Here is a 25,188-nt window from a genome sequence, read left to right as displayed (position 1 = left end):
CCATTTTTGAATTATCTTCAGCAGAATTTTACTTCTTTGTGATATTAATGATATTGTTCAATAATTTCCACATTTTGTTGGATCATCTTTCTGTGGAATGGGCACAAATATCAAACTCTTCAGACCTGGCCAGTCAATGGGCTGAGTAGCTATCTTCTAAATTTGGATTTATTTATTGAAATATCTCAGTTCCTGAAGTCTTGTTTTTCACAGTGCCTAAGGCATCTGACTGCTAACCAGAAAGTTGGTGGTTCAAATCCACCAGCCACTCTGCAGAAGCAAGACTGGGCAATCTACTTCCGTAAAGATTTACCACCTCAGAAACCCAATAGGGGTCACTATGAGTCGGAATTGACTCATTGGCAGTGGGTTTGGTTTGGTTTGGTGGTTTTCACTAATGCCTTCAGTGTAGCTTGGACTTCTTCCTTCAGTACCATCGGTTCTTGCTCATCTGCTACCTCCTGAAATGGTTGACCAATTCTTTTTGGTTCTGTGGATCTGTGTACTCCTTCCATCCTCTTTTGATGCTTCCTGCCTATAGAATCCTTCAATATTGCAACTCAAGGCTTGAGTTTTTTCTCCTGTTTTTTCAGCTTGAGAAATGCTGAGGATATTCTTCATTTTTGTATTTCTAAGCCCATATCTTTGCACATTTCATTATAATATTTTACTTTGTCTTCTTGAACTACCTATTGAAATCTTTTCAGCTCTTTTATTTATCATTTCTTTCATTCACTTTAGCTAATCTATATTTAAGAGCAAATTTCAGTCTCTTCTGACGTTCCTTTTGGTTTTTTCTTTTCTTTTTTTTTTTTTTTTTCCTGCCTTTTTAATAGGAGCTCTGGTAGTATAGTGCCTAAGGCACTTGACTGCTAACCAGAAGCCTGGCAGTTCAAACCCACCAGCCACTCAGAAGGAAGATGGGGCAATCTACTTCCATAGTGATATTGCCTCGTAAACCCAAGGAGGGGCTGCTGTGAGTCGGGTCCGACTCGACAGCATATAACAACAACAACAACAGCCTTTTTAATGACCGTTTGCTTTTTTCTTGTATGATGTCCTTTATGTCTTCCCACAACTCATCTGGTCATTAGTCATTAAGAGTTCAATATGCTAAATCTATTCTTGAAATGGCCTCTACATTCAGCTGAGATATATTTCAACTTTGGCTCTCATGAACTTAATTTTCCTCAGCTTCAACTTGACTTGCATTTGAGCAGTGGAAGATCTATTCTGCAGTCATATTTTCTGATCCTTTTTCTGCTGCTCTCATATGGAGATATTTGACAGTAGGATTCTGCTGCTCCTTAGATAGGGTACTCAGAAGAGTGTAGGGATTGCTCCTGGGGATTGTGGGTTCAGTTTTTTATATAAGCTTGAGGACCAGAGAGACAGCCCAAGAAGATAGATAACGAATAGCTAGAGATAACAACTGTTGTTCAGGAAGAGAGGTAAGTCTCCAAGCTCCAGCCTACCAATATGCCTGAGGTCTCAGCAGTGGGTGAGAGAATCAAGAGTGAAGAGAGAGAGACAGCAGATGTGAAGAGAATGTTCATGTTCAAAGAGTTGGCAAAGAAGAGACTTTACCAAGGAAAGGGCAGTCAGAGATGTGGGTAGAGAACTCCAGAGATTCCTGAATTAAAAAAGAGAGAGAGAAGACACATTTTAATTGGCAAGGAAGGGCAGTCAACAGTGTTAAATGCTATAGTAGGGTGAGGGCTGCCAAAGTTCTTGGCTTTTGTTGTTCAAGAAGATAATGATGTCCTACCCTAGGGAGATGCACCTCTTAGCTCAATCATCAACCATAAGACATCAGAGGGATAGCATTCACAGGGGGAAAGCTGGACAGCTGGGAATGCATAGATGAGAAGGGCACAGGGAGGGAGTAGTCATGTGGGGCGAGGAGAGTAGAGTTTTTATGGTTAGGGATAGTAATTGGGGCTGTGAAATCAAATGTGCATGAGCTGTTGAATGTACAACAAATCTATTTTGTAAATTTGCACCCAAAGAACAATAAAAATTAAAAAAAGGAAAAAAAGAAGAAGATAATGGTGTCCCTGAAATGATTTGTTTCAGCCCAGTGGGGAGAATCTTAGTTACATTTTGAAGTTGATTGCAGTAATGGCCCAGTTCTTTTTCCTGCAGGAATCCCTGGGTAGTGCAAATGTTTAACTCACTTAGCTGGTAACTAAAAGTTTGATGGTTTGAGTCTACCCAGAGTCATCTTGGAAGAAAGCCCTGGCAAGCTACTTCTGAAGAAAACAGCTATTGAAACCCTATAGAGTACAGTTCTACTCTGACACACATGGGGTCACTGCTAGTAGGAATTGACTTCACAGCAACTGACTATTTTTCTCCTGTGCTCTGTCCTCTTCTTTACCATTTAGCTTTGAGTGCCATCCCACTGACTCTGGGAGTAGTTGTGTGGCTTACTTTGGGACAATGGACTGCTGATCAACATGATGAAAATAGATCCTTGAAAGGCACTGGAAGGATTGAGTATGAGTGCTCTTGCTCACTGCCATGGCCTTAAGAAGGGCATACCCAGGCTAGCCCATTGATTCCTGGAAGAGGAAAAAGACATGTAGAAGATAGACCATCTTCAGACATATGAGTGAGCCAGCTAAATTTCAAAGACATGTCTGATCCCGGCTTAAAAAAAAAAAAAAAAAACAGACCAAATCCACAGCCATCAAGTTTATTCTAACTCATAGCAACCATATAGGACAGGGTAGAACTGCTCCATAGGTTATAAATATTTATGGAAACAGACTGTCACATTTTTCTCCAACAGAGCTGCTAAGGGGTTCAAATTGCTGACCTTTCAGTTAGCAGCTGAATGTTTTAACAACTGCACCAGCTGAACCCTATTGATAGTGAGAAATAAATGTTTATTGTTGTATGTCACCAAGTTTTTGTGCTCTGTTACATATGATTATAGCAGTAGATAGCTGATATATACTTTAACAACGTAATGAAAAACCTAGCAAAGGAGTTTAAGTACTAAACTTCTGTATTTTTATGGGTAGAAAGAAGATCTACTAAAATTTTGCTGCTTAGAACAGAGTCCAATATGGCTGCCAACTAAATAATGGATTTTGGAATGGCTTTGTTTAGCTATAGAAGTCCTGGTGGGGTGAAGTAGTGGTTAAAGCTTTCAGCTGCTAACCAAAAGTTGGTAGTACGAACCCAGGAGAAAGATGGGGCAATCTGCTTCAGGAAAGTTTACAGCCTTGGAAATGCTATGAGGCAGTTCTTTTCTGTCCTATAGAGTCACTAAGAGTTGGAATTGACTTGATGACAATAGGTTTTTTGGTTTCATTTAATTATGGAATTTAGATTATACTTTTTGGTCATGTAGCAAGAAGACCTCACTGCTATAATATATGTATAGTAAGGGATGCTCACTGGGTTGTTTTCTAATGTTGTGGTCCTACTGAGGTCCTAGGTTCCTAAATGATACAAACAGTTTGTGCTAGACTACTAAGGTTGGGCAATCTACTCCTGTAGTGATATCCCTTGGAAACCCAAGAAGGGGTTGCTGTGAGTTGGATCTGACTTGAGGGCAGTGGGTTTATTAACATAAAGACTGGCAGTTGGGACCCACTCAGTGGCACCATTGAAAAATAGCCTGGCTCTCTGCTTCTATTAAGATTACAGCCAAGAAAACCCTATGGAGCAGTTCTGCTCTGTAACATACAGAGGGTCACTATCAGTTGGAATTGACTCTACAGCAATGGGTGTGGCTTGATTTTGGCTGAAGTGTCAAGATAAAACCCTTTTGTGTATCTGTGTGTATATGCACATCCAAGTAACTTCCCTTGAAGAGAGTGGGCACAACTGGTGTCAACCGTCTGTGTAGGAAAATTGTTCTTAGAATTTAGAAGGCAAGGTTGAAATAGAAAAGAATCTTCTCTCTCTATGAAAATTGCTTTCTTGAGCCTTGAACAAAATGTTGCCTAGTTCTGCACTAAAATTATAGTGTACTATATTATACTATACTTGTTGCCTTCAAGTTGACTCTGACTCATTGCAACCCTGTGTGTGTCAGAGTAGAATTATGTCCCAAAGGGTTTTCAATGACTAATGTTTTTTTTAGATCACTTTGTATATGTGTGTGTGATTTGAGTGAGAGTTTACAGAGAAAATTTGTTTTCCATTCAACAGTTCATGCACATTTTGTTTCATGACATAGATTGCAATGCCCATAATGCAACAGCTCTCTTTCCACTTCCTCTCTGTGGTTACCTTTTCCCTGTGTCTGTCTTTCCTATGCATTCCTGACCTTTGAGCTACCTCCCCATTGTTCTAAGAAGTGCACCCATCTGGTGTAAAGGTTACCTTGTATGTCTGTTTATTGTTTGGAAGCCGCAGGAATGAGTCCAATTCTGGGCTCAAAAGGTGACTGGGGCAATATCTCAAGGGTTTCACCAATTTCTTTTAGTCCAGAAAGCCTAGTCTTTTTTTTTTTTTTATGATTTTGAGATTTATTATACATTTTTCTCCCACACTGCCCAGGACTTCCTATAGTGATCTCTTGCCGAGTGGTTGTCAGCGGTAGCCAGGCACCTAGTTCTTCTGGTCTCAGGGTCAGTGGCTGATTTTTGAAAAGCAGATCACCAGGGCTTTCTTCTGGTATGCCTCTGGATGGATTTGAACCTCCGACCTTTCAGTTAGCAGCTGAATGCATTAACTATTTTCACCACCCAGGGATTCCTGAGGTTAAGATGAAGAGTAACAACAACAGCTGGCATTTAGTGAGGGCTAACTCAATTCTGAAGTCCCTGGGTGGTGCAAACAGTTAACACACTCAGAAGCTAACAAATAGTTGGAGGTTCAAATCCACTCAGAGGCATCTCAGAAGAAAGGCCTAGTGATTTACTTTGAAAAAATCAGTCCTTGAAAACCTTATGGAGCACAGTTCTACTCTGCCACACTTGGGGTGGCCATGGGCCGAAAGAGACTTAATGGCAGCTAGTAGGTTAACTCTTCTATTCCAGGCATTGGGCTAAGTGTTTTACATTATCTGATCCCCCCACTCCCACTATATGAGATAGGAGCTTTTCTTATTCCCATTTACATATGGGAATGATGAAGCACAGAGAAGTTAAGGAACTTGCCCAAAGTTGCACAACTAGAAAGCGGCAAAGTCAGACTTTAAAAGCTAGTACTTATCCTCCTAACCACCAGACTCTCTTGCTTGTAGACTCCTACCTCTTTGAAATAAAGGACTGCCCTCCTACGGAGGCAATCCCACCACAGAGCTGAAATGGAAAGAAGAATCTATAGTCCTTCATACCCTCCCTGTCTCTAATTTTCCTGTCTCCCTGCAAGGTAGCAAAGACAACACTTAATGCATGATCCAGATGAAACTGACGGTAGCAGATATAAAACAAAGTTTCATTCTAGCTATTACTGACTTGATTTGAGTAATCTGGATAGAAATTATAATTCCCTTCCTATGTTAGTGTCTTTATTGGGAAAATACATGGCTTTGGATTAAAAACTTTCTCCATTTGTTCTTTCATTTTCATTCCAAACCAAAACCAAACTCACTGCCATTGAGTTGGATCTGACTTATAGTGACTCCTCCTTGGGTTTCCGAGGCAGTATCACTACGAAAGTAGACTGCCTCATCTTCCTTCCAAGGAGTGGCTGGTGGGTTTGAACCGCCAGCCTTCTGGTTAGCAGTCAAATGTCTTAGGCACTACCCCACCAGAGCTCCCTCATTTTCATTATTGGTTGCCTAAAGTGATCTAGGGAGCTCTGGTAGCGTAGTGCCTAAGGCACTTGACTGCCAACCAGAAGGCTGCTAACCAGCCACTCTTTGGAAGGAAGGTTGGGCAATCTACTTCCGTAGTGATACTGCCTCGGAAACCCAAGGAGGGGTCGCTGTGAGTTGGGTCCGACTCGATGGCACATAACAACAACAAAGTGATCTAGGGTCTGTGAAGGCATTCAGTTACTAGCTGTTTAAGTTTGGGTAGCCTGACTTAACATCTTTTAAGCTCTATTTTTTCACTTGCATAACAGAATTAATACTAACTATCACAAAGAATTGTTATGAAGATTAAATGATATAGCACATGTTCTCTTAGCTTGTTTGTCTGTCTTCCTCAGATAAAGAAAAGGCTTTGAAAAATAAACTCAGTGAGTCACTGGGCCTGTAGGGTAAGGATCATGTTTGCAGAGGACAGCAAGCTCAATTAGCACAACGTAGTATATAAAAATATTGTTCTACATCTTACTTTGATTAGTAGCAACTGGGGCCTTAAAAGCTTGCAAATATCTATCTAATTTGTCTATCTATTTGTCTTTCCTCATCTGGAGCAAAGAAGAGGAAAGAAAATAAAAATGCATGGAAACAGTCCAAAGGAGTAATGGACCATGAGAATCTCAGCCTATATGACCCTGAGACCAGAAGAGTTAGATGGTGCTAGCTACCAGTGCCAACCACTCAGAAAGAGATCAAAATGGCAGATTCTAGATAGAGTGGGAGAAAAATGTGAAACAAAATTAAACATCATAAAAAAGACCAGGTTTACTTGTCTGATAGAGACTGGGGAAACCCCCGAGACTATGGCCCCAAGTCACCCTTCAGGCTTGGAATTGAACTCACACCTGTGGCTTAACCTCAGTGAAAGGATAGGCCTACAAGCTGAACACCTACACAGGGAAATGTAGTCTTTAGAACAATCTACCACGGGAGATCAAAAGGGTATCATTTGCATAGAGAGAAAGGTATGGAGGCAGGAATACAGAGGTAAGAAAGGCAAGGGGAAAGGGTAACCACAGGGTAAAGGAAAAAAACAAAACACAACTCAAATTCCCCTCTAAATTACCAAGTCTCACAATGGCACATGTAGACCACCAGGGGGAGGAGAGAACAAGAGATTCAACTGAGAACAATCCACTAACCAAGAACCCACTGTCATCATTCAAACTCATAGCAACCTGACAGGACAAAGTAGAACTCCCCCATAGGGTTTCCAAGGCTGTAAATCTTTATAGAAGCAGATTGCCACATTTTTCTCTCACGGAGTGACTGTTTAGCAGCTGAATGCTTTAACTGCACCACTAGAGCTCATTCAGAGAACAGTAGGTTGCTGTAAACCCATGCAAAGACACTGGCAATATAATTCCCTTTTATTTCTTAAACATTCTCTAGCCTATTACCTCCTCCTACTTATATTAAAAGTAATCCTGGTGGCACAGTGTCTAAGAGCCTGGCTGCTAACCAAAAAGCCAGTAGCTGGAACCCATCAGCCACTGCACAGGAGAAAGATGTGGCAATATACTTTCATAAACATTTACAGCCTTGGAAACCCTACGAGGCAGTTCTATTCTGCCCTTCAGGATCTCTGTGAGTTGGAATCGACTGGGCAACAATGGGTTACTTATGTCAAAAGAGTCCCTGAGTGGTGTAGTTAACATGCACAGCTGCTAATCAAAAAGTTAGCCTAGTCCCTGCACCCCCCACCTGGCACCCCCCCCAGAGATGCCTTGGAACAAAAACCTGATGATATCTTCCAAAAAATCAGCCATCAAATACCCCATGGAGCACAATTCTACTCTGACGTACATGGGGTTGCCCTAAGTCAGAATCGCTGAAGGGCAACTGGTAACTGGTAGTAAATATGCCACATGAAGACCTCAATATTCTCAATATCACTCAGTGACTGTGATGCTACACAAAGGGCCTCAGCTGTCCTATTAAAGTAAAACCCCTTTAACCTCAAATTCAATACTCAAGAATTTGTCTAGAGTTGTTTGGAAATTTACCTAAATTCCTCATATGTTAAAGGGGTGACTGTGGAGTTTTGTTTTGTTTTTTCCTGAGTGTTCTGGGCTTTAAGTATGAGGTTGCTATCAATACTGATGCCATAATTACTTAGTCTAGGAACTACAGCAGGTCTACACTTGGTTATTGGTCAAAAGGTGCAGAACTCTCACCTAAATGTAATCCAAACAATTAGAAAGTTCACATCTATGATTTAAGAAAAAAAGGATAAGTATATAAGTTCACATCAGGAATTTATTTTTAAAGTGACAGCTTTGGAGTGTGTCATGAAATCCATGTCATTTTATCCCCCATCCTCTTGATGCTCTTCAAACACACTTTTCTTAAAAAGTTGTCAAGTTGATTCTGACTTGTGGCAATCCCATTTGTGCCAGAATACAACTGTATTCCATACAGTTTCAATGGCTGATTTTTCAGAAGCAGATCACCAGGCCTTTCTTCTGCAGCACCTCTGGGTGGATGTTAACATCCAACATTTCAGTTAGCAGCCAACAGTTAACTGTTTGCACACACAGGGACTCCTTAAGTTGACTCAAATATGTGCCTCTACAGCAACACATAATGATCAGAATGTTGGAGCTGCAGCAGCAGAAAGCTTTGGAGTCACAGTAATCACAAAAGAAAAATTAAATTATATTTAAAATATATTTTGTGTTAAATATATGTCATTTTATTTTAACTCTCTGAAAACTGGTAATCCACGCATGGTATATAACTTCAGAAAGCAAAGCCAGAAACACCATTCCTTAACTATTTTGCCCAAATGGCAGTTTATTGTCCTTAAAAATAATAAAATAACATTTCTTTTAAAATATGCCAAAAGTGGAACTTTTTCCTGAATCACACTAGCGTATCCTCATAGTTCACATTAGTGAGTTTTTATCATATTATTCACAGGCCCTGTGAGGTGATCTGGTGTTATTAATGAACCTTGTACCTGTATCTCTCTTAAGACATTTGATAGCTTAAAACACTTGGGGTTTAAGAGTGGTTAGTGTTTTCATCTAAGATACTCATTTTTTACTTTATGTTCACCTAAGCCTGGGACCTATACTAGTAATAAATCTTACATTGTGAATTGCAAATGTTTCATTTGAAAAGAGATACCCATATATTTTTTATGAACAATTTTTATCTCCCTAGAAACCTATTAAATTTCATAATTCTTAAGTTTATTTAATTTATACCCAAAGCAAACCAGATCCACTGTCATTGAGTCGATTCCAACTAATAGGGATCCTTTAGGACAGAGTAGAACTGCTCTATAGACTTTCCAAGGCTGTAAAGCTTTACAGAACAGACTACCTCATTTTCTCCCAAGGAGAAGGTGGTGGGTTCAAACTACCATTTTTGGTTAGCAGCCAAATACTTTAACCACTATGCCACCAGAACTCCTTCCTATTTAATTTATAGAATACTTAAATTTTATTTCCACGCTCACTGATGTAAGTTTAACCCTAAGATACAGTGAATTAGAAAGGACTAAATAGATGGAGTTGTTAGCAGTTCAATGCCTTAGGCACTACGCCACCAGAGCTCCCAAATAGATGGAGTTCCTGGGTGGTACAAATGGGTTAAGCATTTGACTACTAGCTGAAAGTTAGTTCTTTGAACCCACTCAAAGGCACCTCAGAAGACAGGCTTGGCTATCTTACTTCCTAAAGGCTGCTGTCTTAAAAATCCTTATGGAGTCTTAAAAATCTGCTTTGCACACATATGCACATCACAATGACTTAACGTCTGCTAAGGAGCTCTGGTAGCATAGTGCCTAAGGCACTTGACTGCTAACGAGAAGGCTGGCAGTTCAAACCCACCAGCCACTCCTTGGAAGGAAAATGGGGCAATCTACTTCTGTAAAGATACTGTCTCGGAAACCCAAGGAGGGGTCACTTGAGTCCGGTCCAACTCGATGGCACATAACAACAACAGATAGACGGATCCCTCTTAATCAGGCATCGTCTGTTTAGCAATTTACAAAAGGTAAGAGGAAATAGCTCTTCTTTTGAAAGCAAGCAGCAATCATTATTAAAACCAGAATGCTTGAATATCATGTAAACAATCAGATTAAAAACAGGCAAAATTGATAATTATAATTCCACTGTGACCACAGTCAGTTCTTTTTCTTTTAAATCATTCACTCATATGCTATAGAACAATGAATGTATAGCTTACATTCCAAGTGTTGTTTGTTGTAACCTTGTATTTCATTTCACAAGAACCCTTTTCAATGGCTGTTTGACTATTCCAGTGGATTATGGTCTTGGGCACTGTAGTATTTACATTTTCAGCCCTTGAAATGGTGGCAGCAGAAGGTATCACTAGGAGGCAAAAACAAAAAAGCAGTTTAAAACTTGTTAAAGAAAAAAATCTGTATTTTTTTCAACAATATATAGAGATGCTAAAAACCCTAAGAATATTTTTTTTTAAATCTCTCATTACCTAATTAACAGTTAATGATATTTTGTTTTGTTTTCTTATCTATCATGCAGGAGAACACTACTGTTAAGTAAAATCCTATTCAGCCCATATTCCATATCTTTTAAACTGAACTCTAGTAATCTTATTCTCCATCACCTAACCCCAATAATCCTAACTAACAAAATTTCAGAGCTTACTCTTATTAACAAAAGAATCTAAAAAAAGGGGGCTAAGGGAGATATCCATTCTTCCTTGTATAGCTGGACAAAGACATGCTGGTTTGGGTTCTAAATTTAATTCAAAGAATCTGATTTGATAAGATATTAAATTGAAATAATAACAGTATTATTATGTCAATTTCACAATAATATACTTGTGTTCTTGCGTGATAGTTGGAAACTCATGAATACTTACATTATTTGCTAATTTACTTTGTTTTCCATTAAAATGAATCTGTCCTTGAAAGTACAATTTGAACAAAGTGGGTCTCATAAGAGAGCTCTGGTGGCATAGTACCTAAGGCATTTAACAGCTAACCAGAAGGCTGGTGGTTCAAACCCACCAACCACTCCTTGGAAGGAAGGTTGGACAATCTACTTCCATAGTGATGCCGCCTTGGAAACCCAAGAAGAGAGGGGTTGCTATGAGTCAGATCCAACTTGATGGTAGTGAGTTTGGTTTTCGGTTTGGGGTCTCATAAGACTCTGACTTACAAATTGTTCCCATATTGTATGATAATAACTTTCAAAAGGTAACTGAAATTCTGATTTGTTACCCTATTTGCTAGCTTGTTGTATTAGGAATAAGGTTAGAATAGGCATCTCTGTATTTCATATATATGTATGAAGATCAATATCCTAGGCATTGGTGAGTTGAAATGTACTGGTATTGGCCATTTTCAATGTCCAAGCTGACTGAAGGCATTGGGAAAAAAACAAAGCTCTAGGAAGTGACGAAATACCAATTGAGATGTTTCAAAAAACAAATAGATACACTCATCTACGCAAAGAAATTTGGAAGATAGCTACCTGGCCAACCAATGGGAAGAGACTCATATATGTGCCTATTCCAAAGAAAGGTGATCCAGTGGAAGTAGAAATTATTGAATAATATCATTAATATCACAAAGAAGTAAAATTATCCTGAAAATAATTCAAAAACAGTTGCAGCAGTACATTGACAGGGAACTGCCAGAAATTGAAGCCAGATTCAAAAGAGGGTGTGGAATGAGAGACACTATTGCTGATGTCAGATGGATCTTGGCTGAAAGCAGAAAATATCAGAAAGATGTTTACCTGTATTTTATTGATTATGCAAAGATATTCAACTGTATGGGTCATAACAAATTATGGATAACATTATGAAGAATAGAATTCCAGAACACTTAATTGTGCTCATGAAGAAACTGTACATGGACCAAGAGCCAGTTGTTAAAACAGAACAAGGGGATAGGCATTGTTTAATATCAAGAAAGGTATGCAGCAAGGTTGTACCACTTCACCATACTTATTCAATCTCTCTGCTTAGCAAATAATCTTAGAAGCTGGACTATATGAAGAACTTTGCATCAGGGTTGAAGGAAGACTCATTTAACAACACGTGATATGCAGATGACATAGCCTTGCTTGCTGAAAGTGAAGACTTGAAGCACTTACTGATGAAGATCAAGGATTACAGCCTTCAGTATGGATTTCACCTCCATATAAAGAAAACAAAAATCCTCACAAGTGGACTTATAAGCAACATCATGATAAATGGAGAGAAGATTAAAAATTGTGAAGCAATTTCATTTTACTTGGATCCACAATTAACACCCATGGAAGTAGCAGTCAAGAAGTTAAACAATGTATTGCATTGACTAAATCTGCTGCACAAGACTTATTTATAGTATTAAAGAACAAAGATGTCACTTTGAGGATGAAGGTGCCTCTGACCCAAGCCATCGTATTTTCAATTGCCTTATACGCATGCAAAAGCTAGATAATGAATAAGGAAGAACAAAGAATTGATGCCTTTGAATTATGGTGTTGGCAAAGAATGTTGTATATACCAAGGACTACAAGAAGAATGAATAAGTCTGCCTTGGAAGAAGTACAGTGAGAATGCTCCTTAGAAGTGAATATGGTGAAATTTCATCTTACTTACTTGGACAGGGAGCTCTGGTGATGTAGTGCCTGAGGCATTTGACTGCTAACCAGAAGGCTGGAGGTTCAAACACACCGGCCACTCCTTGGAAGGAAGACTGAGCAATCCACTTCCGTAGAGATACTACCTCAGAAACCCAAGAAGGGGTTGCTATGAGTAGGAACTGACTTGACAGCAGTGAGTTACTTGAACAAATCCCTGGGGAAGGAGACCATGCTTGGTAAAGTAGAAGGTCAGCAAAAAAGAGGAAGGACCACTTAAGCACCTTCAAGGTAATAAATTACCACCCTCTCTAGGCACTTGACTGCTAACAAGAAGGCTGGCGGTTCAAACCCACCAGCCACTCCTCGGAAGGAAGGTTGGGCAATCTACTTCCATAGTGATACTGCCTCAGAAACCCAAGGAGGGGTCGCTTTGAGTCGGGTCCGACTCGACGGCACATTACAACAACAACCACCTTTCCCAAGGAACCCTGATGGTGCAACAGTTAAGTGTTTGGCATCTAACTGAAAGGTCAGTGGTTCAAAGCCATCCAACCATTTGGTGGGAGACAACTTAGCGATCTGCTTCCATAAAGATTACAGCCTAGAAAACTCTATGGGACAGTTCTACTCTGTCACATGGGGTCACTATGAGTCAAAATTGAGTCGACCGCACCTAAAATCAATTACCTCTCCCCTTTCTGCGTTTGGCCTGGCCACGGAGATGGCAGCAAAAGCATTCTTTTGCAGAATTATTCTGGGGAGGAAGCAGAAACCTGAGAAATGTCTGAGAAATGCAGGCAACACATTAAGTCAGGTTTAACACAGGCTCTCAATACACAGTAGGTCAGCAGTGTAGAGAGCTAGACTTTTAATTTTGAATGCACTAGTACTTTTTTAAATAAAAATGTCACATAGTATACACTTGAATCTACAGTTTGTTACACAAGGCTCAGATGCTGAATTTTTGTACCAGATGTTGAATTTTTTATTATTTTTCCGTCACTAAACCTGTTCCCTTTCACCACCTTCACTAGATCTAATACTATATCTTCTCCTTAGTTGCTCATAACTCCAGTATCATTATTTGCAAATGCTTTACCTAGTTACTCAGAAACTCAGTTGGTAGAGGGACTGAGTGAGCAGACTATCAGTACAACACCATCTTTCTTCAAATCTTGAATTTTTGTACTCATTGCTTAGATTTCAAACATTCCCACTAGATCTTACATATTTAAAAAATCTATCAAATTCTTCATAGATGCAATAGTTTAAGTTCACACTTGCACTGAAATAAAGAATCAAATCAAAATTGTTTTGTTATCTTTTCAACAACATATATTTACCTACATTTATATAATGAGAGAATTAATGTTAAAAATGATATCAAAAGGCATTGCAATTTCTGTATTGAAATTTATTTCTCTTCAAAAGAAGTGACCAGCATTCCTCTCACATGTCATTCTGGCAGTATTACTGTACTTCTAACTCCACCCTGCCTTTCAGCACTGACCTCCTGACTTAAAGCCTGATCCTGTAGCGATTATGTGGAAATTGCTCCCAGAAAAGTCCTTTGTCCTCAGTTTCATAGAACAGTTCATTTATTTAACTTTCTATAGCTAATTCTTAAAGTGTCTCAAATAAAAACAACCCATCCATTCACTGATAATCTGGTGGTTGTTGACCAGAGCCTCCTAAGGAGTCCACCTATGTTTTCAATCTGAGTTTCTAAGAGTCAATTTTGGAATAATGAGATAGAATAGAAAAGAGAAGAGGAGAAAAGAGGAGAAGAGAGGGGATGAAAGATGAGGAGGGGACGGGAGGAGAAGGCAGGGGAGGGGAAGGAAGAGAAGGTGTGGTAGTTAAGATTATGTGTCAACTTGGCTGGGCTGTGGTTTTGAGTGGCTGGACAGCTGGATGTAGTTATTCCCCATGATGATATTGTAATCACCTCCATGGTGGAATCTGCTGCTAAGTAGTTGCCTTTGGGGTGAGGCTTGCTTCTAGTATATAAAGAGAAGCTTTGAGAATGGTCTCTAGATTTTGGCTCATCTAGACTCTGTCTTTGGCTGAGTCTTGGCCTGCCATGTTGCCTGGCAATTTTGGGATTGTGCCACATTACCTGCCGACCTTGGGTTTGTCAGCCTTAGCAATCAGCAGCTGCATGAGTCAGAAAAAGCTCCAGCTCCAGTGGGCCTGGAATGGGAGACAGAGCTGAAACTCAATGTCAAGGGGCCTTCACCTAGCCCCTAGACCTGGCACTTTAAACTTGGACTTCTAGCCTCCTAAACTGTAAGAGAATAAATTCCTGTTTGTTAAAGCCATCCACTTGTGGTATTGTAGCAGCACTAGAGAACCAAGACAGAGGGGAAGGAATAATTCTGAACAAAAACACTCCCTGGTTTACTGTGTGAAAGGTCAGATTTGGAGGATGTGGCCAGGTGAAACTTTTCCTTTGTGGGAAGTGGCACACCACTGGTTCTTGGACTCACCAAGTATGGGCTGAAATCTGGGTCTCTTCTTTACTAGCTATGTGACCTGAATAAAGTATTTTATCTCTTTGAGCTTCAGTTACTTGTATTTTCAGTTTTCTCATCTGTAAAATGGGGACTGTAGTACCATGTATTTTAGTTTTCAGAATGTGATGTTTATGTTAAATGTCTGGCACACAGTAGGTGTGGAGGCAGGCAATGATAATAAAAAGATGATGACAATAAAGTTTTAGTTCTTAAAAGGACATTGCCTGAAGACTTCTGGTAAGATGGTGGAATAGGTAGACAAGCTACACAGACCCTCTTCAACAAATAAAAGAGAAATCAATTGACAGAGATACAGAAGATAATCCTGGAGCCCTGAGCTTTGAAAGGAAGTATAAAGAAGTGGATTAGGCACCAACTAGTGGAAGAACCTGAATGAAAACAGTGAATACGGAGACAGATGGAGCTGCAGACTGTCAGCTACTCTGAAAGCACCAACAGCCTGAATATTTCCAAGCAGTATTGGGACCTGAGAAGTGACCTAAAGATCAGCCCTCATCACCAAGGGCTGCAAGAATGATTGCACTGATGGCCAATGACTAGGAAGGGTAACATCAAAGAGGGAGACAACCTGAGCTGTGGACTCTCAGCTGTTCAGAGGGTGCAGCCATTTTGATTGTTTACAAGCAGTGGCCATTTTGGATATTTAAAGTGACAGCATTCTCATTCAGATTCCAGGGACCTAAGAATAGGCTCTGATTGCTGAGGATAGCAGAGACATACAAAAGGCTGATAATGGGAAAGGATACAGGTGGTAAGTGTATAAGTGCTGCCAACTAGCGAATACAGGAGCACAGAACCCTGATTACTTAGATAACATCCAAACAAAACAAAGAAAACAAAAATCTTGGGCAAATCACTCCAACATACAATCACCAACTAAATATAAACACAAAAATGTCCCAATGTCTCAGAGACAACAGAGCATCACAGTCCACACAAAGAAGAAAGATAAAGAAACAAGGAACAAGGATACAGAACCAGAACACATACCTAAATAAGAAGCAGCATTGGAACTCCCTGATAAGGAATTCAAAAGAATTATGTTTAGGTCCCTTTAACGGATTGAGAGACAAATCAAGGAAAACACTAACAAAATTAAGGAAAACACAGAGAAAACCCTAGAACAATTTCAAAAGACAAGAACAAAATGACAAAATAAATGAAAAATTAGAAATTTTATCATTTCTAATTGATAAAAAAAAATATACACATAAAAACCCAGAAGATTAACACAAAAATTTCAGAAATAGATAACACATTGAAAAGGCAAAGGAGTAAAATTGAATCAATGGAAGACAGAATGAGTGAGATTGAAGACAAATACCTCAGTATTTCTTTGGAAAGAGATCAATCAGAAAAAAGATCAAAACAAAATGAAGAAACCCTAAGGTTCATGTGGGATACCATCAAAAAAATAACCTAAGTATAACAGGAATTCCAGAACAGGAAGAGACCAATAAAACCACAGAGAAAATTGTCAAAGATTTGTTGGATGAGAATTTCTCTGGTATGATGAAAGATGATAATATATCCATTCAGGAAGTCCAAAGAACCCCAAACAGGATAGACCCCAAAAGAAAATTACCAAACACCTGTGGCTGCCAGCCAAACAATGTACAGGCATGTGAGTTAAACATTTACCTCAAGTAGACACACGCCCTAGAGAGAACAATCATGGGAGAAGGAAGGGTTGCTTATGCACAGGGAGACAGCTCAGGGTGCAGGAGAGTATGGAGGGATGGTCACTGGGAAGAGGTAACTATGGGGAGGAAGTGGGAGGGGAGCTGTTGCATGGTGGTAAACTGTGGTCAATGACATGAGACAAAGTATATGTGAACTGCTGTATAGAAAGTGAATTTGCTCTGTAAATCTTCACCCAAATAAAAATAAATAAATAAATAAATAATAAAATTACCAAGACATATCATCATCAAACTCACCAAAACCAAAGACAAAGAAAGAGTCCTGAAAGAAGCATGGGAAAAACCAAAAGTTAGCTGCAAGGGGCAACCAGTAAAACTAACCTCAGATTTCTTGGCAGAAACCATGCAGGTGAGAAGATAATGGGATGATATATATAAAGCCCTGAAAGGAAAAAAAAATCCAACCAATAATTATATACCCATCAAACCTGTCCCTCAAATATGATGGTGAAATTAGGACATTTCCAGATAAGCAGAAATTAAGGGAATTTGTTAAAACAAGACCAACCTTATAAGAGATATTAAAGGGAGTCATTTGAACAGAGAACCAACAACAGAAAACAACAACTGACCATTAACACACATGATGACATAACCCAGAAACCAACCCACTCGTGGAAATATCCAAAGTAAATAAGCCTATAAGATTGTAAACAGGGAACCAGAGACATCAACTGACAAATGAGGACAACTACTGACTCAACAGCCGTGAGTGACAAACCAAAAAGAGGGAAAAAATTGTGTAAAGAACTTCTAAATGGTAGGGAAGTCAAGACAACTGCAAGATAGAATGGACTGCTCTAAACTTGGGAAGTAAATTATAAATCACAGTAACCTCAAAGAAAAATGATAAACCTTCACATCAAAATAAAAAAGAAGACAAGCACAAATATTTTGCAAATATTAAAACAATAGCAATGAAGGAAGTAATTAACAAGAATCAGAAACAAAACAAATTTAGCACAGAAAATTATATGGAACAAAGAAATCAGCAACACTACAAAAAAGCATATAACAAAATGATAGCAAAAGCTCACACTTGTTGATAATTACAGTGAATGTCAATGAATTAAATGCATCACTCAAGAAATGGAGAGTTGCAGACTGGATAAGGAAACATAACCCATCGATATGCTGTCTACAAGAGACACACTTTAGAAACAAAGAAAAACAGACTAAAAATCAAAGATTGGAAAAAGATACATCAACCAAATGGCAACCATAGAAGAGCAGGAGTGACAATATAAATTTCTGATAAAATTGACTTCAAGACAAAAACTACCATAAGAGACAAGGAAGAACATTATATAATGATTAAAGGATCAATTGAACAAGAGGACATAACCATAATAAATGTCTATACATCCAATGAAAGAGCCGCAAAATACACAAACCAGACTATAACAGAACTGAAAAGACAAATAAATGACTCTACAGTCATAGTAGGAGACTTTAATACAGCACTTTTAATCACAGGTAGAACAACTGGAAAGAAACTCAACAAAGACACAAAAGAACTAAAAAAATAAAATCCACCAACTTGACCTTATAGACATCTACAGAACACTTCACCCAACAATAGCACAACATACATTCTTTTCTAGTGCACATGGAACATTCTTCAGGATAGACCATATGTTAGCCCACAAAGCAAGCCTTAATAAATTTAAAAACACTGACATACTGCAAAGCATCTTCTCAGATGACAATGCTGTAAAATTAGAAATCAACAATAGGAAGATCAACGGAAAAAGAGCAAACATATGGAAACTGAATAACACTCTCCTTGAAAATGTCTTAGTAATAGAAGAAATACAAAGTGAAATTAAAAAATTCCTTGAATCAAGTGAGAATGAAAACACAAAGTACCAAAGAATTTGGGACACAGCAAAACAGTAATCAGAGGCCAACTTAGAGCAATAAATGCACACATTGAAAAAAGAAGAGCCAAAATCAACACCTTAATCCAAAATCTCCAACTATTAGAAAAAGGGCAGCAAAAATAGCCTATCATTACCAGAAGAAAAGAAATAATAAAGATTCAAGCAGAAATAAATGAAACAGAAAATAGAAAGATAATAGAAGAAAATCAACAAGACTAGAAGTTGGTTCTTTGACAAGATTAATAAAATTGAGAAATCACTGACAAATTTAACAAAGGAAAAGAGGGAGAGAATACAAAATAACACAAATAAGAAATCAATTTGGTGACACCACAACAGAACCAATAGAAATTAAAAGGATAATATCAGGATACTACAAAGAACTATACTCCAACAAATTAAAAAATCTTGAAGAAATGGACAGATTCCTAGAAACATACTACTTACTTACCTAAACTAACAGAGGTTGAAGGGAAAATTTAAACAGATCCATAACAAAAGAAGAAATTGAACAGGTCATAAAAAAAATTACCAACAAAAAAAAGCCCTGGCCCAAATGGTTTCACTGGCGAACTATACCAAACGTTCAGAGAAGAACTGACACCAATGCTACTCAAACTATTCCAGAACATAGAAAAGGATGAAATCCTCCCAAATTCATTTTATGAAGTAAGTATAAACTTGATACCAAAACCAGGCAAAGACACCACTAAAAAGGAAAACTACAGACCAATATCCCTCATGAATATAGATGCAAAAATCTTAAAAAAAAAAATCCTAGCCAATAGATTCCAAAAACATTATTATCAAAAAAAATAATACATTATGTCCAAGTGGGGTTCATATCAGGTATGGAAGGATGGTTCAACATTAGAAAAACAATCAACATCATCTGTCACATTAATAAAACAAAGGAAAAGAATCACATGATCATATCAAACAATGCAGAAAAGGCATTTGATAAAATCCAACTCTCATTCATCATAAAAACTCTCAGCAAAATAGGAATAGAAGGGACATTCCTCAACATAATAAAGGACATATATGCAAAACCAACAGCCAACATTTTCTCAATGGAGAGAGACTGAAACCATTTCCCTTGCAAACAGGAACCAGACAAGGATACCTTCTTATCACCACTTCTATTTAACATTGTATTGGAAGTCCTAGCCAGGACAATAAGGCAAGAAAGGGAAATCAAAGGCATCCGAATTGGTAAGGAAGAAGTCAAACTATCCCTATTTGTAGATGATATGATCCTATACATAGAAAAGAGCCTCAGCAAAAAAACTTACGGAACAAACTGAGAGATTTAGCATAGTGGCAGGATACAAGATCAACATACAAAATTCAATTGAATTCCTCTACACCAGCAAAGAGATTGCTGAAAAAGAAATAAGGAAATCAATACCATTTACAATAGCTAACAAAAAAAAAATAAAACACTTGGGAATAAATTTCACTAGGGACAAAAAAAGACCTGTACAAAGAAAACTACAAAACACTACTCCAAGAAACCATAAGAGATCTACATAAATGGAATAACATACCATATATGTGGATAGGAAGACTGAACATTGTGAAAATGTCAATACTACCCAAAGCAATCTATACACTCAATGCAATCACAATCCAGATCCCATCAGCATTCTTTAAGGATATGGAAAAACCAAACACTAATTTTATATGGAAAGGAAAGAGACCTCGAATAAGCAAAGCACTATTGAAGAACAAAGTAGGAGGTCTCACACTCCCAGATCTCAAAACCTATTATATAGCCACAGGAGTGAAAACAGCATGGTACTGGTACAATGACAGATACATAGACTAGTGGAACAGAATTGAGAGCCCAGAAATAGACTCATCGACCTATGGTCAGCTGACTTTTTACAAAGGGCTGAAATCCATTAAATGGGGAAGAGGTGGTCTCTTTAACAAATGGTGCTAGCAAAACTGGATATCCATTTACAGGGAAATGAAACAAGATCCATACCTCACACCACACACAAAAATGAACTCCAGATGGATCAAAGACTTAAATGTGAAACCTAAAACTATAAAGTTCCTCAAGGAAAAAATAGGGGCAAATTTGGGGGCTCTAATTTTAATTTTAGGGGCCAGAACAGATAAGTGGGAGAGAGACCCCAGGCAAGACACTAAGGGAGATGAAGTTGTCTGTCAGTTTGTCACATTGTGGTGTGTTGCTATGGGGCTGGAGGCTGTGCCATTGGTGTTTCAAATGCCAGCAGAGTTGCCCATCATGGATAGTTTTCAGTGGAGCTTCCAGATTGAGACAGACTTGGAAGAAGGAAGAGGCCATCCACTTCTCAAAGAATTGGCCAGTGAAAACCTTATGAATAGCAGTGAAACACTGTCTGATATATTACTGGACAACTTTATGAATAACCCTGAAACACTGTCCAATACAGTGTCAGAAGATGAGCCCCTCAGGTTGGAAGGCACTCAAAATACAACTGGGAAAGAGTTGCCTCCTCAGAATAGAGCCCACCTTAATGATATGGATAAAGTAGAGCTTTCGGGACCTCCATTTGCTGATGTGACACAACTCAAAATGAGAAGAAACAGCTGCAAACATCCATTAATAAAACACGGAATGACGAAGTATGAATCTAGGAAAACTGGAAGTTGTCAAAAATGAAATGGAATGCATAAAGATTGATATCCTAGGCATTAGTGAACTGAAGTGGACTGGTTTTGGCCATTTTGAATCAGACAACCATATGATCTACTGTGCCAGGACTGACAAATTGAAGAGGAATGGTGTGGCATTCATCATCACAAAGAATGTTTCAAGATCTATCCTGAAGTACAATGCTGTCAGTAACAGGATAATATCCATATGCCTACAAAGAAGACCAGATAATACCACTATTACTTAAATTTATGCACCAACCACCAAAGCCAAAGATGAGGAAATTGAAGATTTTTACCAACTTCTGAAGTCTGAAAATGACCAAACCAAACATAATCATCACACCAAACATGCAATCAAGATGTGCTGATTATCACTGGTGATTGGAATGTGAAAACTGGGAACAAAGAAGAATCACTGATAGTTGGAAAATTTGGCCTGGGTGATAGAAATGACACTGGAGATCACATGATAGAATGTTGGAAGACCAATGACTTATTCATTGCAAATACCTTTTTTCAACAACACAAATGGTGGCTATACACATGGACTTCACCAGATGGACTACACAGAAATCAGACTGACTACATCTGTGGCAAGAGGCGATGAAAAAGCTCAATATCTTCAGCCAAAACAAGGCCAGAAGCTGATAGTGGAAGACCATCCACTGCTCATATGCAAGTTCAAGTTCAAGTTGAAGACAATTAAAACAAGTTCACAAAAGTAAAAATATGACCTTGAATATATCCCTCCTGGATTTAAAGATCGTCTAAAGAATAAATTTGATGCATTGAACACCACTGACTGAAAACCACAGGGATTGTGGGATGACATCTAGATCATTATCCATGAAGAAAGCAAAAGGTCATTAAAAAGACAGAAAAGGAAGAAAAGACCAAAATAGCTGTCAGAAGAAACTCTGAAACTTGCCCTTGAGCAAGGAGTAGCTAAAGCAAATGGAAGAAATGACAAGCTAAAAGAGCTGAACAGAAGATATCAAAGCACAGGTCGACAAAACAAAGTCAACTATTATAATGAAATGTGCAAAGACATAGAAAACCAAAGGGGAAGAACACATTTGGCATTTCTCAAGCTGAAAGAACCAAAGAAAAAATTTAAGTTTCAAGTTGCGATATTGTATGATTCTCTGGGCGAAATATTGAATGATGCAGGAAACATCCAAAGAAGATGGAAGGGATACACAGTCACTGTACCAAAAAGAACTGGTCAATGTTCATTCATTTCAGGAGGTGGCTTATGTTCAAGAACCAATGGTATTGAAGGAAGAAGTTGAAGCTGTACTGAAGGAATTGTGAAGGAAAAGGCTCCAGAAATTGACAGGATATCCATTGAGATATTTCAACAAACAGATGACATGTTGGAGGCACCCACTCAGCTATGCCAGGAGAGTTGGAAGAGAGCTACCTGGCCAACTGACTGGAAGAGATCTGTATTTGTACCCATTCCAAAGAAAGGTGATCCCACAGAATGTGGAAATTATCAAACAATATTATTAATATCATATGCAAGTAAACTCTTACTGAAGATGACTCAAAAACAGTTGCAGCAGTATATTGACAGAGAACTTCCAGAAATGCAAGGTGGATTCAGAAGAGTATATGGAAGGAGAGATATCACTGCTGATGTTAGATGGATCTTGGCTCAAAGCAAAGAATACCAGAAATATGTTTATTTATGTTTTACTGACTATGCAAAAGCATTTAATTGTGTGGATCATAACAAATTGTGGATGACTTTGAGAAAAATGGGAATTCCAGAAGTACTTTATTGTACTCACGATTAACCTGTATATAGACCGGGAGGTTGTCATTCTAACAAAACAAGGGGCTACTGCATGGTTTAAAATCAAGAAGGGAGTGTGTCAAAGTTGTATCCTTTCACCACACTTACTCAATCTGTATGCTGAGCAAATAATCTGAGAAGCTAGAATATATGAAGAACATAGCATCAGGATTGGAGGAAGAATCATTAACGACCTGCGATACACTGACAATAGAATTTTGCTTGCTGAGAGTGAGGATGACTTGAAATAATTACTGATAAAGATTGAAGACTATAGTCTGCAGTATGTATTACACCTCAATATAAAGAAAACAAAAATCCTCACAACTGGACCAATAAGCAGCATTACAATAAATGGAGAAAAGTTTGAAGTTGTGTCAGACCGACCGTTTCTGAGGAAGTATCACCACGGAAGTAGATTGCCTCATCTTAAAACACTTGGGGTTTAAGGGTGGTTAGTGTTTTCATCTAAGATACTCATTTTTTACTTTATGTTCACCTAAGCCTGGGACCCACACTAGTAATAAATCTTACATTTTGAATTGCAAATGTTTCATTTGAAAAGAGATATCCATGTATCTTTTATGAACAATTTTTATCTTCCTAGAAACCTATTAAATTTCATAACTCTTAAGTTTATTTAATTTATACCCAAAGCAAACCAGATCCACTGTCATTGAGTCGATTCCAACTAAGAGGGACCCTTTAGGACAGAGTAGAACTGCTCTATAGACTTTCCAAGGCTGTAAAGCTTTACAGAACAGACTGCCTCATTTTCTCCCAAGGAGAAGCTGGTGGGTTCAAACTACCATTTTTGGTTAGCAGCCAAATACTTTAACCACTATGCCACCAGAACTCCTTCCTATTTAATTTATAGAATACTTAAATTTTATTTCCATGCTCACTGATGGAAGTTTAACCATAAGAGACATTGAATTAGTGAATCAAATCAGATTCTTTGAATTAAATTTAGAACCCAAACCAGCATGCCTTTGTCCAGCTATGCGGGGAAGAATGATATCTCTCTTAGCCCTTTTTTTTTAGATTCCTTTGTTAATAAGAGTAAGCTCTGAAATTTTGTCTTCTTGAGGACTAAGGTGCACCTGACACAAGCCATAATATTTTCAATCACCTCATATGCATGTGATAGCTGGACAATGAATAAAGAAGACCAAAGAAGACTTGATGCTTTTGAGTTGTGGTGCTGGTGAAGAATGCTGAAAATACCATGGACTGCTAAAATAATTAACATATCTGTCCTGGAAGAAGTGCAGCCAGAATGCTCCTCAGAAACGAGAATGGCCAGACTTTGTCTCACCTACTTTGTCCATGTTATAAGAAGAGACCATTCTGTGGAGCAGGATATCATGCTTGGTAAAGTGAAAAGTCAATGAAAGAAGGGAAGGCCCTCAACAAGATGAACTGAAACAGTGGCTACAATGATGGGCTCAGGTATAGTAGGGATCACGGAGCTGGCATAGGACTGGGCTGTGTTTCGTTCTGCTGTACATAGGGTCACTATGAGTTGGAGACAACTCGACAGCACCTAACAACAACAACAGAAACAATTTATGGCATAAATAGACTCTCAAGCATAACACAAAATGCACAAACAGCTGAAGATAAACTAGATGATTGGGACCTTCTAAAAATTAAATTTTTATGTGCTTCCAAAGACTTCTCCAAAAGAGTCAAAAGAGAACCTAGAGATTGGGGAAAAAATATTTGCAATGATGTATCTGACAAGAGACTTATCTCTAAAATTTACAGAAAACTCCAACACCTCAACAACAAAAAAAATTAACAATCCAATTTAAAAATGGGCAGAAGACATGAATAGACACTTCACCAAAGAGGATATTCAGGCCTGCAAATACATGAAGAAACATTCCCAATCATTAGCCATAAGAGAGATACAAATCAAAACAATAATGAGATACCATCTTGCTCCAGCACTAATTGCAAAGTTCAACAAGACAGAAAATAACAAATGCTGATGAGGATGTGGAGAGATTGGGACTGTCATACACTGCTGGTGGGATGGTCAAATGATACAACCACTGTGGAAAGCAGTATGGCAATTCCTTAAAAAGCTGAAATTAGAAATACCATTTGACCCAGCAATCCCATTACTATATGGAATATATAGCATATACAGATATATGCACACTCATGTTTCCCTTGTTACCCTCCCAAGAGGGAAAGGGTCTCTGGGAGCAAGGTAAGCATGGGCGGGCTTGTGCTTACTCACTGATCTGCAC

The 25,188-nt window shown here is 38.4% G+C and overlaps 1 protein-coding gene across 1 annotated transcript in view; it reads right to left on the bottom strand.

The window, feature by feature from the left end:
- IL23R (interleukin 23 receptor) overlaps window positions 1-25,188 on the bottom strand; it is a 130,975-nt gene that overhangs the window by 72,775 nt on the left and 33,012 nt on the right. The window contains exon 5 of the mRNA XM_007959338.1: window positions 9,974-10,119. Within this exon, the coding sequence (XP_007957529.1) occupies window positions 9,974-10,119 (146 nt within the window). The remainder of the gene's footprint in view (window positions 1-9,973; window positions 10,120-25,188) is intronic.

Source organism: Orycteropus afer, unplaced genomic scaffold (assembly GCF_000298275.1).
Source record: "Orycteropus afer afer isolate SDZICR_OR568_19922 unplaced genomic scaffold, OryAfe1.0 scaffold00016, whole genome shotgun sequence".
In the NCBI taxonomy this organism is placed as follows: domain Eukaryota; kingdom Metazoa; phylum Chordata; class Mammalia; order Tubulidentata; family Orycteropodidae; genus Orycteropus; species Orycteropus afer.
The sequence above is the reverse complement of the archived record's forward strand: the minus strand, read 5'-3'. Positions and strand labels throughout refer to the sequence as shown.